Source organism: Xiphophorus hellerii, chromosome 21 (genome assembly GCF_003331165.1).
Source record: "Xiphophorus hellerii strain 12219 chromosome 21, Xiphophorus_hellerii-4.1, whole genome shotgun sequence".
Lineage (NCBI taxonomy): Eukaryota > Metazoa > Chordata > Actinopteri > Cyprinodontiformes > Poeciliidae > Xiphophorus > Xiphophorus hellerii.
In genome coordinates, this window is record NC_045692.1 from 8,326,066 (window position 1) to 8,344,110 (window position 18,045).

General features: G+C 42.7%; 1 protein-coding gene across 1 annotated transcript in view; it reads right to left on the bottom strand.

Annotated features, from left to right (window-relative positions):
• Positions 1-1,456: 1,456 nt before the first annotated feature.
• LOC116711568 (receptor activity-modifying protein 3) overlaps positions 1,457-18,045 on the bottom strand; it is a 40,695-nt gene continuing 24,106 nt past the window's right edge. Inside the window, exons 2-4 of the mRNA XM_032550906.1 lie at positions 16,179-16,208; positions 15,937-16,096; positions 1,457-2,777 (exon numbers count right to left, since the gene is read on the bottom strand). Coding sequence (XP_032406797.1) covers positions 2,522-2,777; positions 15,937-16,096; positions 16,179-16,208 — 446 coding nt within the window. The 3' untranslated portion in view covers positions 1,457-2,521. The remainder of the gene's footprint in view (positions 2,778-15,936; positions 16,097-16,178; positions 16,209-18,045) is intronic.

Consider the following 18,045-nt stretch of genomic DNA (forward strand, 5'->3'; position numbering starts at 1 on the left):
TTTCAAAACAAGTATAAATGGTGTCTGTTCAAGGCTCCAGAAGCTGAACTTACTAAAGGAGAGTGATCCTTCTTTGATGCAAAATAAAGAAAAGTGCCTAGCTTATGCTACATTTCACTTAAAGTTAGAAGTGTGCATTTATAAACTCTTAGTAACACAAAAATACACATAAATGTTGGATTCCCAGTTTAAAAGGCGAGATACATCTAAGTCAAAATCCCACATGGCTCCCTTAGTAATAAAAATAGGTTATATTTGGACTTACGGACGATTTATGATTCATTAAAATCTGCAGCTAAAAACATACCTTTGCTCAAACTGTTTAGTTTGTGAGACCAAATTCAGTGTGATTTATCTTTTGCTAATCTAAGCTAGCAATGAGCTAATCCTACTGGAACATGGTTAGCTTGGCTTTGTAGTAGAATGGATAGGATTTTTTTTTTAAAGTTCATTTTGGACATTAAATCAAAGCACTCTACTCTGGATGTTTTTCATAACACTTGAACTACCAAGATTTCCAAAAATGATGGCGCAAGAGTCATGGATGACTTCATTTAAGAGTTATTTGGGTCTGAAAAAGCTCAGGGAGTCAAATGAATAGTTGGCTGTCCTTGTGCTAAACCGACAGTGTGCATCTCTTGTCTGAGTAACAGTGGAAAAGCAATAAAGATACAGTAGACAGCACAGACAGATTTTGGCCTCTATTGATAACTCATCTTTGTCAGTACTAGTATTTCAACGGCAAGATCTTATAAGTTATACTGATACAAAAACAGACTTTTTGGGGATCAGTCCAACTGAAAATTCAAGTCTCAAAACATATAAATCGAAGTGTTTCCCTTGTCTTTGTGACATTTACTCTTTCCAGTGGTGAAGATCCATTCAGTCATTTAGCAAGGCTAAATATCACATTCCTTGAAACAGTATAAATCCCAACTTCGGCTTCCTTCCAGGCATCTATCGTCGCGTCATACAGTGCGACGATAGAATATTTAAATACAGCGTCCTCTGCGACTAAGATTTCCCATCGGTGGAGAGGTCGGTCGCTGGCGCGGTGGATGCTTTGGCGTTCAGCGGCGATGCAGTGCTCCGGCAGGAATCTCCGGGGTCAAAAGTCTGCATCCAAGAGATTTCAAGAATGTAGAACTGAATTGCCTTCCTGGGCAAATCAACCCTGTGAGGGTCGATCAAGACAACCCACGTCACCTCAGAGGAGTTCGATTATTTAAAGTCCCAATGTCGAAAGCCTCAAGGAAACTGGTTGGGTTAGCATAAAGACAGAAGACACACAGAAACAGCTAGCTTAATAGTCACATATGGTAAAAAAAAAAAAAAAAAAAGAAATGAAAGAAATAAAAGGAAAAAAAAAATTATCTCTAAAGCTTAAATCTGATCTTGTTTGTTCACTTTAAGTGAGCACAGTAGTGACTTTAAGACAACGTCGTTTTACTACTCCTTCAGACAAGATTGTTTGTTTTATTCAATCTTGTTAAGCATTAGTGAGGAGATACCAAATGCATGGAGTCAAAAATATTTTTCGTCTAATCTTGATCAAATTTGAAGTGCGGTTTAATTTGTAGAAAAGTTCAACAAGTAACAACGGCGAGTGAACGTCAAATGTGTAAAAATGCATGTGCTCTGATTTCTTCCACAGGCGTCTACAAGTCATATTTCTTCCAAATCCAAGTCAAGGCTCAAGTCTTCTAGAGATGAGCCTGAAGATTATTACTCTAAAAATAACATTTTTCGAGTCAAATTCATTTCAGTTCTCAAATCTTTTGTCCTAAGACCAAGTGAACTATTTTAGGGACAAGTCTGAGGCTTTTGCTCCAAATCCAAGTCAGATCTCAAGTCTTTGATGGAAAGTCCAATTGAAGTCTAAATATTTTTTTTGCCCCAATTCAAATCGCCACTTTCAACCGAAGTCAAGTCGATTGGCACGTCCAAGTCTCAATTGACTTAAATCAGTATTTTCACATTGGACACATGCTAAATTTCTATATAGGTTAGAAATTCAAATTCTTGTCTCTCATCCCAATTTCACACAATCTGGTTTAACACCTTTGTCTTTTCAGAACACTGAAGTCAACGCTGGAAAAATAACTCCACCGAATGAACTTGAACATACATTAACAGAAAATATGCATTTATGTTGAACAAGGACTAGTAAAAATAGATGAACACTTAATGTCAAATTTCTTATGAATGAAATGCTTTTGTATTGAAAAACCAGATTAGGGATTAATTTGGAATATACTCTCCACTCCTTTCACTTGAACAAAAGAGCGAGCAACTTTACAGAGGAACACACGAGCCATTGGTACACAGTACAATGCCTCAGAGGGGACAAGATCTACAATTTAATACATACAAGCTTTTCATCACCCCTGGTAACAAGAGATTAAGTTAGTTTACTGTGCTATTAATGGACCATTTAATACCGCCCAAAAATATATTTTACAAATTGAAGAGATTTGGTCCTTAGTTTGAGTTTTTCCTCTCCATCGTGTGTTCTCATGTCCTATGCCAGGAGATCGCTCCTTTTGCTGCACCAGACCACCAGAGCAATCATGGCCAAGGTGAGGAAAACCGGTATGAGGATGAGGACGGTGAGCGTGTCGTCCGGCGGGTCCATCCATATCACCTCCTCTATGGTGCAGTTGGAGAAAAGGTGCTTGTGTATGCGGATGATGTAGCTCTCTACCAGCGGGTTGGGCCAGTAGCAGTCGACGTTGTGGGCCTTCGTCTCTGTGCAGAGCGTGAAGAGGTGATACTCGCTGTGGAGACGGCGAGAAAAAAAAGACGATTAAAGCAAAGCCTCTCAAAAAACACACAGTTGCAGAATAAGGGTGAGTTTATGCAGGCTTAAAATTGTCAAACTGGCCTTTAAATCTCACTTTTGTTTAGCTAGAACTAACCTCAGCCTCTGGGATTTAGTAAGTAATCCATCTTTGTGACCAGGGATATGTTGGTATTTACTCCCTTTCTCTTTTTTTTTGCACCACTAGCCTTCTTTTCTGCGGTGTTAATCAGAGGTGCCCTGAAGCCTGTCAAGCTCAGAGCTCAACTTTGATAAATTACACCCAGCCAGACCCAATCCTTCTTCTTCTTCTTCTTCTTCTTCTCCGGTTTGAATTCTTTATCCCCGAATTCCAGCTTTTTTCTTCTCAGAGCATCAAGGAGCTGATGTTTTCTCCGTTAAAGACCGAAGCAGCAGCCTCAGAGCTGCAGTTTAGGACCTCGGGATAAAACGCCTGGTCTCCATCACTTGGATCAGCTCAAAGCCAGAGGTTCTGAGACATTTATAAAACTCTGACATCCGTGAGCCGTCACATAAAGGAGTCATAGCAAAGATGAAAAAGGAACAGTTTGGAACAGTGATACGAGTGACATTATTTTAACCATTTTTGCATTTTCAGATTCGTGATAGTGGCATTATCGTGTTTTGTTTGACACCAGCTGCTCTCTTGTATTTGGTGGTATCAGAGTAAAGGAGGCTGGACATATACTGTATATATGCAGCTCACGTTTTTTTTTCCCACTTCTTGTTTGTGAAGGTTATCCATCCTTTTATGCACCATTCACTGTATGAGTGAATAACTGAACTGGCAAGCTAAAGGCAGAATTAGAAAGCAAAAATCCCTGCCAAAGATACAAATATTAAATATTTATGGAAACTCTTGGCAGATCAAGCAGTTTGTTGTTTTAGTATTTACATTCATACGGTGAAAGTTGTTATACCAAATAATAACCTGAAGCACACAAAAAATATATTAATCTCTGGTCGGACCATCCAGATAAGCTTAGCACAAATTAATCTGCAACGACAGTCAAAGAAGCGTGAATTAATAATGTTGAGAAGAAGCTCCACAAAGAATAGTAATGCAAAAAACAAGTAAAATATACCATGTAATGCAAATTGACTCATTGTTGTACTGTGGGGGAAAAAAAGCACATTATTTTAACCAACTTGCAACAGCTTCTATAAAAATGTGAAAACTATATACATGTAGTAAAACATGTTGGCCTTTATTTTAAACATTGTCTTATTAATATGCAGCAGACAGCCCCAGTAAAGATGTTAAATTAAAAGAGATCTTGTGGAATTTTTTTTTTTTTGTTATTTATTTATTTATTTTCATTATTTATCCTGACCTCCTTTAATATCCTTCTCCCTGTGTGTGGAGGAAAGATAAACTTGGAACGTCATTCCACCCCGTCTGTCACAGTTCCAGTTGTCTTATACTTTTTATTTTTAATTATTGCTCCCACTGTAGATACGGGTTGAGGTTGAGCCATTTCCTGACTTATAAATATTAATATGAAGAATATGTGACTCTATATAAGTGCTTAATGTTCACATTTATATATATTAAAAAAAAAACAGAAAGTCATGCATTACAGTTATGTTGATTGACACTCTGTTCAACTTTTTTTTTAAAAGTCTCGGCATTCATCTATTTCATAGGAATTGTTAAGGTGTTAAAACACATTTCTTTTTTTCTCTCTACCAGGAAATGATGTCATTTTGTGACACCCAATGACTACTCTCCTTACTGACGAGTTCCCAGCAGTGTAAATCGCTTCAGCTGCTGTTCACGTCACGTCTTTGTTATCGACTCTTCTCCTCTCGAACACGTGCAACATTTCAGCTTCAACATAGACTCAGCCTTACTGACGGCAATGCAGACGACCCATCTGCAGCTACGTGAGCAACAATTGAAAAGGTATGTTAAATATTATCAACAAATTTATTTATCTTTTCACTCTCAGAAATAAAGTAGTGCTATTCCTTTTTGGGTTGCGAGTTGTTTTTAGTCCTGAGTAAGCCCTTTATGCCCCTTTAAGCCCCCAGAGCAGAGTGTGTCAGGTGGTGAGGGTCGCCGGCGTGGCGTCTCAGAGGCAAAAAAAAAAAAAAAAAGCCCCACAGAATCCCACAAAGGGACTGCACTGTTGAATAAAACATGTTGAATCCATGCCTGACTTACACAGGTAACATCTGGACCGTTACGTAAAGCTGCCTCTCATTTTATAGGCGCTCTCCCGGTTTGTAAATAACAACACTAATAGAAAACATGAGCCATAACCCTGAAGCCAAGGAGTAATCATATGAACTAATACATTTAGACTGCTGTCCTCTACATGACCTATAAATTAGGCTCCAACGTCAAACTGCGGCCACTGTTTCAACTGTATCAGATAAGCCTTAATCCCTTTGACGTAATATAACAAGTTTATGTTTGCATGAAGTCATCAGTAGTAAAACTAGAAGCTGCCATTCTGGAGATGGAAGTGGCTATTTAGATTTAGATTTAGATGCCTAATCTGTCATGTTCAGCCGGTTTAATTACATTAACTGATGCCATGTGTACCACTGGTCACACGCTTAGAGACTCGGTGTGTGTTTGACTGGCAGATGAAGCTGAAAAAGACAAGACAGAAAAACACATCGAGGTTTCAGATGCAGATCAAATTGCAGCAGCATGCCACACAGTCGGGATCCACTGACTTTAAAAGTTATTCCCCAAATGTATTATTATGCAACACATTCAGAATGCCATGCAATAGTCAGCTGGGAGGAGAAAACAACTGATTTACACAGGCTATGCAGGTTAGATGTACACCAGGATACAAAATCAAATGTGTTTGTATGCTGTACTCGCTTGTATTCATATTTATACTTTGATATAAATGGGTAAAAAAGTAATTAAGCTAAAAAAACATAAAAACATATGGGGATTGACCAAGTTGGCAAACAACATAGAGGTTTGGGATCATACAAGTCCTTAGTGGTTTCAAATAAATCAATAATTTATGAAATGCTAAAGATGCCCCTAAACTCTGCAAGACCTCCATGATTGTTTACATGTCATCAGTGCTAAACTATATATGTAACTTCTGCCCAGGGATGTTTCTTCACGACCTTTGAGTGGTTTCTGACTCCTCACAATCAGTTTCAGCTTCACCGCTTTGGTATTTTTCATCAACTGTCCCACACAGGTTTACTGCGAGCAACGCTTTCCTCCATTTCCCTGCACATTTACATACAAAAGTGGGACGACGCTGTGTCTTCTCGTCTGACTATCCTGAGCTGATCACACACTCCGAGGCTCAGAGTCCTAAATTAGATTATTCTTTAGTCACGCTGCTTAATTGTATTTCAAAAATGATATTATATTCCTTATGAGCTGCTCCTCGCACTTTTTTTTTTCCAGACTCCAGCTTGACAAATATATTTTGCGCTTAGACAGCAGCATGGAAAACAATTTCCTTCCGTCTCCCAGCAACCGGCCTATATGCACGATCTACAGCTGTGCATGCTTCTCCCCCAGCTGGGAGCGCGTTTCCGTGAGGAGTACAGTGTGAGACGAGTCTTAAGTGCAGGGAACCTAATTGTTGCGTGCAGGATGACATGTGGACACCAGTTGTTGTGCCAAATGCAACACAATAAAATGCCTGGCTCGCCGCCAGCCCTGTAGAGACGCGGTTCGGTCGGCATGAAGACGAGCTGTTTTCCTAAGTCAGTGTTGACAAATCTACACCAGTGGGCACAGGCCACGCTTATAGAAACTCTGCAGAGACCATTCACGTTCTGGCAGATTTCAAATGCCGTGTTGTGGTCCTAATTCACGAAGGCAACCGTTGCTCCAAAGGCTCACAGCAAAGGTCTGTTTTCCAATTTGGTTGTTAGGACAACTAAGATTTTCTTTCCGGTAGTCCAAAGTACGCTTCGGACTAATAACACTTACTAGAAACAAACCGTAAAATCCTGTGTCTCCCTTGTGTCTTGCTGAGAACAGGCTACATTTTTTGTAGTGAGGTTACATCTTTCAAAGCTCTTCAGTGTACAGTTTCCCTCCGGGGGAACCGAGAAAAAAAAATGCTAGAGGAAGAAATGACTTACCTTTGAATAATGATAGTCCTTGAGGCCGAGGCACAGAGGGGTTTCTGCTCTATTTGTTGTGTTGAAAGTTCAAATCAATAGTCCATTTTCTGCTTCATATTATTTAAAAATAGGACCCAACATTTTAAAAGGCATACTAGTTCAATTGTACGTTAATCTAAATAGTGAGTCAGCCGATCGGAGAGGATCAATTAAATGCATTTAGGCCTGAAGAAAACTTGCTAAAGTTCACGTTGAGGATCTGAAAGAGCAATTCAGAGGATCAATGCGACTTTAAACTACTCCGAACTAGCAAGGCGCACCTAAAATAAGAGGTTAGTGTGTTTATTTCAGAAGAAGTAAAGATATTATAGTCACAGTCTTCTCTTCTATGGTTGTGTCATATGAATGTATTATTTCAGATTACTCAAAAATATCTGGTTCTTTTTTTTTTTTTTAGCTTATACAAGTGCAAACAAAGCAGGATTATCAATTTGTTGTTCAGATACGCGCTCTGTTTTTTTTGACCCAACAACAACTTTAAAAAGTTGTATTGACTTCGGAGCAGTGTCGGTTCCCCCCTGGACTGCCAACAGTTCATCTGTGTTGAAGAGTCGAGCTACGTGCTCATCATTAAGGCTCATGCTTCCACCGCTGAGAGGTGGAAGCGAAATCAGTATGAAGAAAATGAATGAAGCAAAAACAACCGTGCACACTTTGCCAGTGGTCTATCCGGTGGCGTAGGTTCAGTGCCCCGATTTTAAACAACAGAATCAGCCTTTAGTTATCAGTGATTGCCGCTCTGTAAAACAGGGTCAGAGCTTGTTTAGCCATGACACCCTCCGCTCTCCAAGCCCCATCCCTCCACATCACTCTCTGCCTCCATCTTCTCCTTCCACTGCTCCCTTCCTTTTAACTCCTACGGGGCTAAAAATGTAAAAGTCCTGGCAAAGCAGGCACATGCATGTCAATAAAGTGGGAGCAAAAGTCATGAGTCATGGGTTCAAATCCCAGCTGGTTCGGCTGGTTTTCTCTGGTTTCCACTAACAGTCCAGAAACGAATATGCAGGAAATGCATAACAGTGATGACGTGAAGATGTGTCCTTTAAAGTGATGGAACATGCCTCTTTGTCCAGAAATTGCAAGAACAACGCCTAACTCACAGTCAAGAGTAAAGTTTGAGCTTTAATGTTTCAGTCTAACAGAACATCTTGGACATTTTTCATGCTTCCAAGTTGCAAGAAAAGCTTGGCGATCAATAAGAAAAAGACGAATAAAAGAGTTTGATATGGAAAATCCTGAACTTTTGTCCTGGAGACAGTGAGCTAGTACTTCTCATCCAACATCAGTGTCTGACCTCACAAATCCACTTCTGGAAAAGTGGTCAACACTTCCCATAAGCACACTACTAAACATTAGAGAAAGCTTTCCTGGAAGGCTTGAAACATTATTAGCTGCAAAGGGAAAAGTTGATATCATGAATATACTGAGCATTTGCCATCGATGATGATTGGGATGTCACTTAAATTCATGCATGTCTAACGGCATTCGACCCAATACTTTTGATGACAGAATGTTTATTTTCACAGTTTCTTTCACAGCTTCGTGTCTTGCACAATTCACTGTTACCTTGATATTGAATTTAAACAATAACCAAACAACGTTTGATCATTTTTAATCATACCGAAAATCTTTTTCAAATATAAATGTCAGAACCTTCTGGTGGACACACACAATACAGACAAACGCATCTGTTTTGAAAACCATGAAGATTAAAGAAGTGCTACTCATCAGTTTAATTAAAGTAATGCAATTTCATATTCACCTTTAATAACCAACACCAGCTAGCTTAATTTGGCTTATTGATTTAATTTTATTTTATTTTCATAGGGACAGACACATATCAACATAGACAAACTGAACAGAACAGCAGTCCCATGTTTGCATCAAAGTGCTTAAAGCGCAAGCTAATTTGCAGCAGTGTCCCATTCAACATTACGTTAATAGAAAGCAGAATAATAAGGTATAGGTTAACTTGTTCTGTACTTTTACTTAAAAAACCACAACAAAATGTAACTTTTTTTTTAAACTTTTGCTCCAGGATCAAACTAACAGTCAAAAAAATCTTATTTCTACTGTGAAAATCAGTAGGTTACATTATTATAGATTCTGGTTTGATCATAAAATTGTGTGATTTCTACTCAAAGTTATCATACCATGAGAACTTCATGCTGACAAAAGCCCAATCAGTAATTTTGTCAAGTGTCATATGGAACATCTGTTTACACATAATAAACATGCTTAATTATAGCTTAATTATTACCAAAGATATCACATACAGTACCTATCATTCAGCCTCATTTTCAGTATATTTTGCTTACACAACTAGAGGCCTCGGTCTGAGGATACCTACCTCTGACTTATGTTTTACTCTTCCACAAATTTAAATAAAACATTAGTTCCTAAAATCAATTGCAAAATATTGAACAATCCCACGGGGGAATGTGGGGAATTTTTTGGGGGGTTTTTTGAGAATTTACTCCCCACAAATGGAGACGATCATTTAGACTTCAGTGCATGTGCTATTGTGCAATAAACCCGGTCTCGTAGCACACCGGCTTAGCTTCTGGCTCTGAGTTTGGAGTTTAGACAAAAGTATGAGAGCCAAGAGGTGAAAGGGAGGAATTAAGTTTAAAAGCTGGATAAAAATAGATGCAAATAGGTGGCCACGGATCATGAAAAACAGATCCAGTTTTGGGAAACATACCTCCCACTGTTCACACACACGCACACACACACACGTGTTACCAGCTGCAGGAAGTCCAGAGTGGTTAGTCTCCTGATTGGTCAAAATTTCTCAGAAAATGCCACAATGCAGGAATGTCAGCTACTTGAGGGATGTGACTAAGTTCTCGAAAGAGGAATGATAGTAAAGTGCTGTGAAGAAGTATTTGCTCCCGCGTACAGTGCCTCGTGAAACTATTTATGCATTTTAAACATTTTCACATTTGATTTGCAACCACAGAATTCTACAACTATTACTTACCCCAAGTAGTGCATAATTGTAAAGTGGGAGAAGGGAAAAAATAAAAACTTTCAAGTGTTTTTGCAAATGGTACCGAGCACTGTGATGTGAATTTGTATCCAACAAGTCACCTAATTACTAAATAGAGTCCACATGTGTCCAATTTAACCACAGTATAAACCCAGTTGTTCTGTGGAAAAAACCCAGTAAGTACGAGGAACACAACAGGCAAGTCAGGAAGGAAGCTGTGGAGAAGTTCAAAGAAGTATGAGGTTATAAAACAACATCCCCGAGTCCAACAACTAACAGAGCATGGTTTACTCCACCATCCGGAAATGGAATAGCACAACTGCAAACTTACAAAACACGACCTTACGCCCGAAATGATGGGTTGCATGATGAGAAAGCCGTTTGTCACAATCTGACACAGCAAACACACGGAAGGAGGTGATATGGTCATTGTTGTATTTGTCATTAGAAAAAGACAAATACAAGAACTTAATTTGGGATAATAAGACATAAGATTAAATTTTAGGAATCCAGTCACACGGACAGTGTTGCACTGACATCTTTTCAGGAACACAAAAGAGGCCGAAATATGTAACTCTATCTAATTTATTCCAGGAATATAAGAAATTAGGTTAGACAACAATAAATGCTTTGTAAAGCAATTGAAACTCAAGTGATTATGTCTGTCTTAATTTAATTGTCTGCTACCTGTGAGGAAATGAGTGCATGACTATGCATAATGCATGAGGCTTTTAAAGGGAACTAACATGTAGAAGACGTTGGCTTTCTCCCTCAATGTCTGCATTAGCATATGGTAAAGTGACCTCTGAAAGTGACCTCTTAAACATCCAGAGCAGGTAAAATGACAGAGGGACAATTGCTAGTCACAAAATAAACTGCAATGATAAATTCTTCCAGAAGATATGTCCCAAACGGTTTTATTAGCATAAAAAGCTAAGCAACTTGAAAAGATTCAAAATGCAAGAAAAGGAGGGTAGTAGGAGGATCGCGTGTTGAAAAGTTTGAAAAAGAAGCAAAATTCAAAAAGACTTTTTGGGCATGCAGAGCGCTCAAAGAGCCTGACGTATTTACCTGTTCATAAACATCGATTCACAAATCCATTGTTCTCTTGGGGTTATATACCTTGTCCTTAAGAAACTAGAATGATGGATAAGAGCATAATCTGGTTGGAATAATTTTTTACTTTGTCTCTCTTGACAAGCGACTGCTGAGATGGAATAGCTCCATCAAAGATTCTGGATGCGGTCCGAGCAAAGATTTAGTAAAGCCTTTACTTTCAGTGGGCAGGTTTATCCAGATTTGTTCAACGACTCCAACCGTTCCGATTACTGACTTTAGTCTATTCTAACTTCTTGGAGATCGGAGCAGGCTTGATCAGGTTCCTTGAGCTGCTGACTGTGGATGCAGGCCATGCTCTTTCACTAAGCAGATCTGAATGCTATTATCACATGGGCCCAGTCGGAAACGCAGACATCTCTCTCTCCCAAACGATGTTCTCCAGCTCATTCAGCTCAAATTCCAAGGAGTTATCAGACCAGAAGGGGTATACAGTCCATCCAGCATGTTTTTGGAGTCCTTCTAGTGGGACGTGCCTGGAAAACATCCAAAGGGAGATTTTCCAGGCACGTTTGCCTTGGAGGCCTAGAAGGCATCCCGATCAGAAGCCTGAACAACCTCAGCTGTCTTCTTTCAATGTGAGGGAATATCAGCTTCTCCCAGGAGACAGAGATCTTCACCGCATGTCCAAGGCTGCGTCTGGCAACCTTAGACATGTTGAAGATCATGACCACAGACTTGGAGGAACAGCAAACCTAAATATATTCAAAACTATAGCATAGTCTGATGTTGCTCATGAGTCTTACCCTTAATTTGTCTGTTGTATGGCGTTATGTGTGTCTACGTTGAGGTTGTAGTTTAAAAATGATGCCAAGAATAGAGCAGTAGTTGGGAACCCTTGAATGATGTCCCACAATTTCCAGAAGAAAGTCTATCCAAAACCTTTTGATGTATTCTGTCAAAAGCAGTGAGGAAACCCTTTCTCCTCTTGGCATAAACTTTAAATGCAAGGCTTAGGTTTTCCTTAAGAAATAAAACCACATTTGTACAATCTATTTTAAGCTTTAAGCTTTAAAGCATTAGGTATTCCCAAGTAAAACTAAATCAATGCTAAATTATCTTTTTTTAACAGTAGGAAAAAAGTGCTTCAACATTAACAAACATCAGTGTAGTTAGCCAAAAACGTTATTATTCAGGCATCATGCACAAACAGATGCAAATGATAACTCAAAATCCGGAGTTTTTCCTTTACATCTACAGTAAACAACAAGTGTCTTCTGGGTTGATATACTCAACCCAGATGTTATGTTTAGTTCAGCAAAGACTAACTTTGCATGACCCATGTTATTAACTCTTTAAAAAGTGCAAGATGTACGGCCTTAAATACGGCCACATTTTAAGTTTGCAAACAGAGAATCCAGAGGAACAAAGTAATCCAGCATGACACGCAGTGCAGATTAAATACGAAAAGATAATTGTGTAGTACAGATATTTGTATTGGTGCATAAATAAACTGAGACCACCATCAAGTGCCTGCATGCAAGAAAACATGAAAAAACAGCAACAAAAAAAGGTGAATGTGAGTATATGGGCCAATGAGAAGTTATTCCAAAGTAGAGCTACTTCAGCACAGAGAAAACCTTAGTGCTGCATCATGCTGGTTTAACTGTATTGCTACCCAGTGTCAGGATCTGTGTTTTTCCGTGTTTAGTTAGAGTTTTTTGTGTCCTTGAGTCTCTTCGTTGTCCTGTCCTCCCCTTGATTGTTCCCAGGTGTGTCTCGTTCTGTGATTACCCTCCCGTGTATTTAACTCCACCTGTGTTCCTTGTTCCTCGTCGGGTCCTCGTCAATGTTAGCTTCTTCGTCGTTCTGTGTTTCCTTGTGCCTGCTGCTTGTTCCCGGACTTATTTATCATTAAACATCCCTTATTCATCTCATCTGGGTCTACAGCGTCTGCCTCACCACCTCACCCGCACCACTTCATGACAGTAGGACCCGACCAAACTGAACGGTGAGGCTCGTTTTACATCATGGACCCAGAAGAGTTAAAGGAGCTAACGGATACCATCGGGGAATATAAGGAGGCGATGGCCAAGCCGTACGCTGCCATCCGACGCCTCGGTTTCGCCATCCGTTTGGGCTTGTTGCTGGACTATTGGGTTCCTCGCTTTCCGCACCCGGGGTTGGTGGAGTTGCAGAGGGAGGCAGAGTGGGAGCGTATGGCGGCTCTAGCCGTCATGGCTGGCGAACCTCTGCCTCCCAAGCCGCAAAGTTTCTCCACCAGCCCAGATCCCGCTCCAGTTCCGGGACCAGCACCTCCTGCCGGCGTTCCAGCCGGCGCACCCGAGGCCGTTTCTGCCGGCGTTCCAGCCGGCGCATCCGAGGCCGTTTCTGCCGGCGTTCCAGCCGGCGCACCCGAGGCCGTTTCTGCCGGCGTTCCAGCCGGCGCACCCGAGGCCGTTTCTGCCGGCGTTCCAGCCGGCGCACCCGAGGCCGTTTCTGCCGGCGTTCCAGCCGGCGCACCCGAGGCCGAATCAGCCGGCGTTCCAGCCGGCGCACCCGAGGCCGAATCAGCCGGCGTTCCAGCCGGCGCACCCGAGGCCGAATCAGCCGGCGTTCCAGCCGGCGCACCCGAGGCCGAATCAGCCGGCGTTCCAGCCGGCGCACCCGAGGCCGAATCAGCCGGCGTTCCAGCCGGCGCACCCGAGGCCGAATCAGCCGGCGTTCCAGCCGGCGCACCCGAGGCCGAATCAGCCGGCGTTCCAGCCGGCGCACCCGAGACTGAGACTCCCTGCGTTCCTACCGAGACTCCCTGCGTTCCTACCGAGACTCCCTGCGTTCCTTCCGAGACTCCCTGCGTTCCTTCCGAGACTCCCTGCGTTCCGACTCAGACTCCCTGCGTTCCTCCTGAGACCCTGACCTCCAGCGTTCCTCCTGAGACCCTGACCTTCTGCGTTCCTCCTGAGACCCTGACCTTCTGCGTTCCTCCTGAGACCCTGACCTTCTGCGTTCCTCCTGAGACCCTGACCTTCTGCGTTCCTCCTGAGACCCTGACCTCCTGCGTTCCTCCTGAGACCCTGACCTCCTGCGTTCCACCCGAGACCGAGACTCCCTGCGTTCCACCCGAGACCGAGACTCCCTGCGTTCCACCCGAGACCGAGACTCCCTGCGTTCCACCCGAGACCGAGACTCCCTGCGTTCCACCCGAGACCGAGACTCCCTGCGTTCCACCCGAGACCGAGACTCCCTGCGTTCCACCCGAGACCGAGACCCCCAGTGTTCCACCCGAGACCGAGACTCCCTGCGTCCCACCCGAGACCCTGCCTCGGGGGGCTCGTCGTCGCCGTCTGTGGGCGGCCCCCGGGACTCATCGCCACCTCCAGCGCCGCGGACGGCCGCCGGACGGCCTCCGTGGTTCCCGCCTCCAGCGCCGCGGACGGCCGCCGGACCGCCTCCGTGGTTCCCGCCTCCAGCGCCGCGGACGGCCGCCGGACCGCCTCCGTGGTTCCCGCCTCCAGCGCCGCGGACGGCCGCCGGACCGCCTCCGTGGTTCCCGCCTCCAGCGCCGCGGACGGCCGCCGGACTGCCTCCGTGGTTCCCGTCTCCGTGGTTCCCGCCTCCAGCGCCGCGGACGGCCGCCGGACCGCCTCCGTGGTTCCCGCCTCCAGCGCCGCGGACGGCCGCCGGACCGCCTCCGTGGTTCCCGCCTCCAGCGCCGCGGACGGCCGCCGGACCGCCTCCGTGGTTCCCGCCGCCGCGGACGACCGCCGGACCACCTCCGTGGTTCCTGCCTCCTTTGCCTCCGCCCACCCTGTGGGTAGTTTTTTGTTTGTTTATGGACTCTTGGCCCTTCTTGTGTTTCCGCCCACGATGGTGGGTAGTTTTTTGTTCTTCTGGACTCTGGCCCCCCGTCCAGCGCCCCTCCGCCCACCCTTGTTGTGTTTTTGTTTTTTCTGGACTCTGGCCCCCCATCCGGCGCCCCTCCGCCCACCCTTGTTGTGGTTTTTTTTTTTTGGGCGTCTGGTAGCCGCCCTTGAGGGGGGGGTACTGTCAGGATCTGTGTTTTTCCGTGTTTAGTTAGAGTTTTTTGTGTCCTTGAGTCTCTTCGTTGTCCTGTCCTCCCCTTGATTGTTCCCAGGTGTGTCTCGTTCTGTGATTACCCTCCCGTGTATTTAACTCCACCTGTGTTCCTTGTTCCTCGTCGGGTCCTCGTCAATGTTAGCTTCTTCGTCGTTCTGTGTTTCCTTGTGCCTGCTGCTTGTTCCCGGACTTATTTATCATTAAACATCCCTTATTCATCTCATCTGGGTCTACAGCGTCTGCCTCACCACCTCACCCGCACCACTTCATGACACCCAGTGTAGGGGGCTAAAGACCTGCCAGAGTGTTCACGCTAAATCTGAGAGGACCTACAGCAGCTGTGTTAGCATTAAAGAGGAATTGGTGAGCTACTACGAAGAACTGATGTTTTTTTCTGTCCTTTTACATCACGTGGAAGGTTACTGTGCCTTGTTTACTTCATAATGAGATGGCAACAGAGCACAATGTGAGACCAGGGCAAAACAATGATGGCAAATTGAAGCTTTACACCAGAGGTTCTTGATCCTGGTTCTGAGGGCCGAATGTCCTTCATGTTTTCATGTTTCTGGTCCAGAGGCTGTACTCATTGCTGTAATTCATACCTAAAAAGAAGGAACCCCTTAATGATAAAGAGATTACCTAATGTCAGCTGCGTATCTCCTCCTTCTGGGTAAAATGGCTCAGAAAACAAAGTGTTTATGGTAGCAGAATTTTTAGTCCATTCCCCTTCCTTACTTAATCCATCAACTGTGAGGTGCGAATTACTTAGCAATTACTGATTGCTTTGAGCCACACTTTCACTTATTATAGTGTCAGATGATGACATGAACGTCCTACAATCTATCTTCAAATCCTGTTTTACCTCATGAAGTGTGTGAGGTTGCACCATTGCTGCGGGTCTACGTGAGCCATGTCCCGCTTGAAGTCTTCTCCGCAGACCTCCACCTCCCACCGGAGACGGGACTCGTTGCAGAGCCTCCTCTGCCAGGTAATGGTGGGCTCTAAGTTGAAAGTGTCAGAGGCTGTCAAGAAATAAGAACAAGGTGAAGCGCTGATCGATGGGTGGCTGGGTGCGTGATTGGATTGATGGATGGATGTGCTCACCTGATGTCCCGCTGATCATCCAAGTATTAACTGTAAGAAGGATAAAGCAATAGAAAACACTGTCAGGTTCTCATTTGGATTTATTCAGAAAACCTCTGAGCTCTTCCACCTCCAACACTTAAAAAATACTTTTGTTGTGCACTTAACCTTTATTCAAGCATTTGTCAGGTTTGTTTTTGACGAACCTGTGGCTCATTTCCCAGCTGAATATTAATGCCTACTTGGTGCTTTTAGCAGCAGAAAACTTAGCTTGTTTGGTTAAATGTCAACAATTAAAGGACTCAGTCTGAGTGTAATTTCAACTATGCAAAGGTCACACATTGTGAAGCACTGAGGCAGTACGCTGATTCTTTCAATTAAGCTAGTTAGCTTTTATGCTGTTAAAGTGCTGCCTTCAGGACTTGTTTCTCATTAGAGCGGCTCACAGTCGCAGTAAAATGTTCCATAATGAAAAGAGTACTTTGCATTTTGCCTTCCTCTGTGATCTACTGACACAAAAACACAAGTTGTAGATTGTTACGGTGTGTTTATGTGCATAGATAGCTTAACTTTAAACCTACTTCAGGTCAATAGGGAATTCCTACAAGATTCAAGTCTTCACATTATTATTTTCTTTATGAGTAGATAAGTCACGAGAGAACATTTAAACACAGCGTTTTAGTTATATGCAGATGACACTGTCATTTACTCACGATAAGCTTTGTGGATACGTTCAGCATTCTTCCAACAGATTAAAAGGACAGGTCTGTACCTTCCAACTTGCTTTAAATGCAAATATTTCTCGAAATGTTTGCTCCAGCACTGCCTGGACATTTTGTTTTAGCAAGATTGATGACAAATGCATTTTAAATAGGATGTGTTTTAAGACGCCTTTTCCTTTTTGGCTTTTATTTTTGAAAAAAGGTCCAGAATCATTTCCAACACTAAACTGCTTTTTTTTTTTTTAAATCTACCTTTTGTTCCTTACCAGCTTTGGAGATGCACTACAGTATAAATTTAAGTCTATTGTTGAATAATGTCTGTTGCTTATTGTTGCTAACGGTGGTTTGGTTGCTCATTGTTCCGTTTTCTTATACTTTGACTGTTTTTTTTCTGTGATTAGCAACAACAACAACATCATCTGGTTGAAAGCCCTTTTTGTTCCCCAATCGGCTATGAATCATTTAAATGAGACCACAATTGCTTTCTTTTTCAATCAATTCACTTTTAAACAATCCCTGTTGCAGTTATGGTTACTTTTGAAGAAATTCCAAAGGGTTCAATATGTATATCGGATACAAAGATGTATCTACCAATCTTTACTCAACGTAAAAACAAAATGAGTTTTCTATTTTCTTGTATCTGCAGTATCGCTCTGATACTGCAGATCAGTATCAGATACTGATACTGATCAGTATCAGTATCAGAACTAAAAACTATATTTTTAGTTGAAGTTGAGCCCTTGTTAGTGTGTTCAAACACAATACCCCACGGGGAGCAAGGCGAGTGCATGGCAGAGGAGATGCGTCTTGTCATTAATCATTAACAAGCATGTCTTCAGTGGAAGCTGTGAAGGTCAACTTGTTGCTCGTTGGAGGCAAACTACCTAGATGGGTTTGTGAACAATTCCTCTGCGCTTTGTAAACTGAACATTAGTGGTAATTAGTGTCCCTCTTCAGTATTTATGCATCCATTTCCACGCTTGTAATTCCGTTCTCCATGTTTGTGTCTTTTTTTTTCTTTTTTTTTTATCACTTAAAGTTCTCCCATCCAAACTTTTACAAACCACAGCTCTGGTCAAAGCTAAATAATACTCAGCACCTGAAGGTAAATCTCCCCTTTTTTGTGAAACTTTCAAAGAGGCGGCTCCTGTTGGAAGGCACCCAGC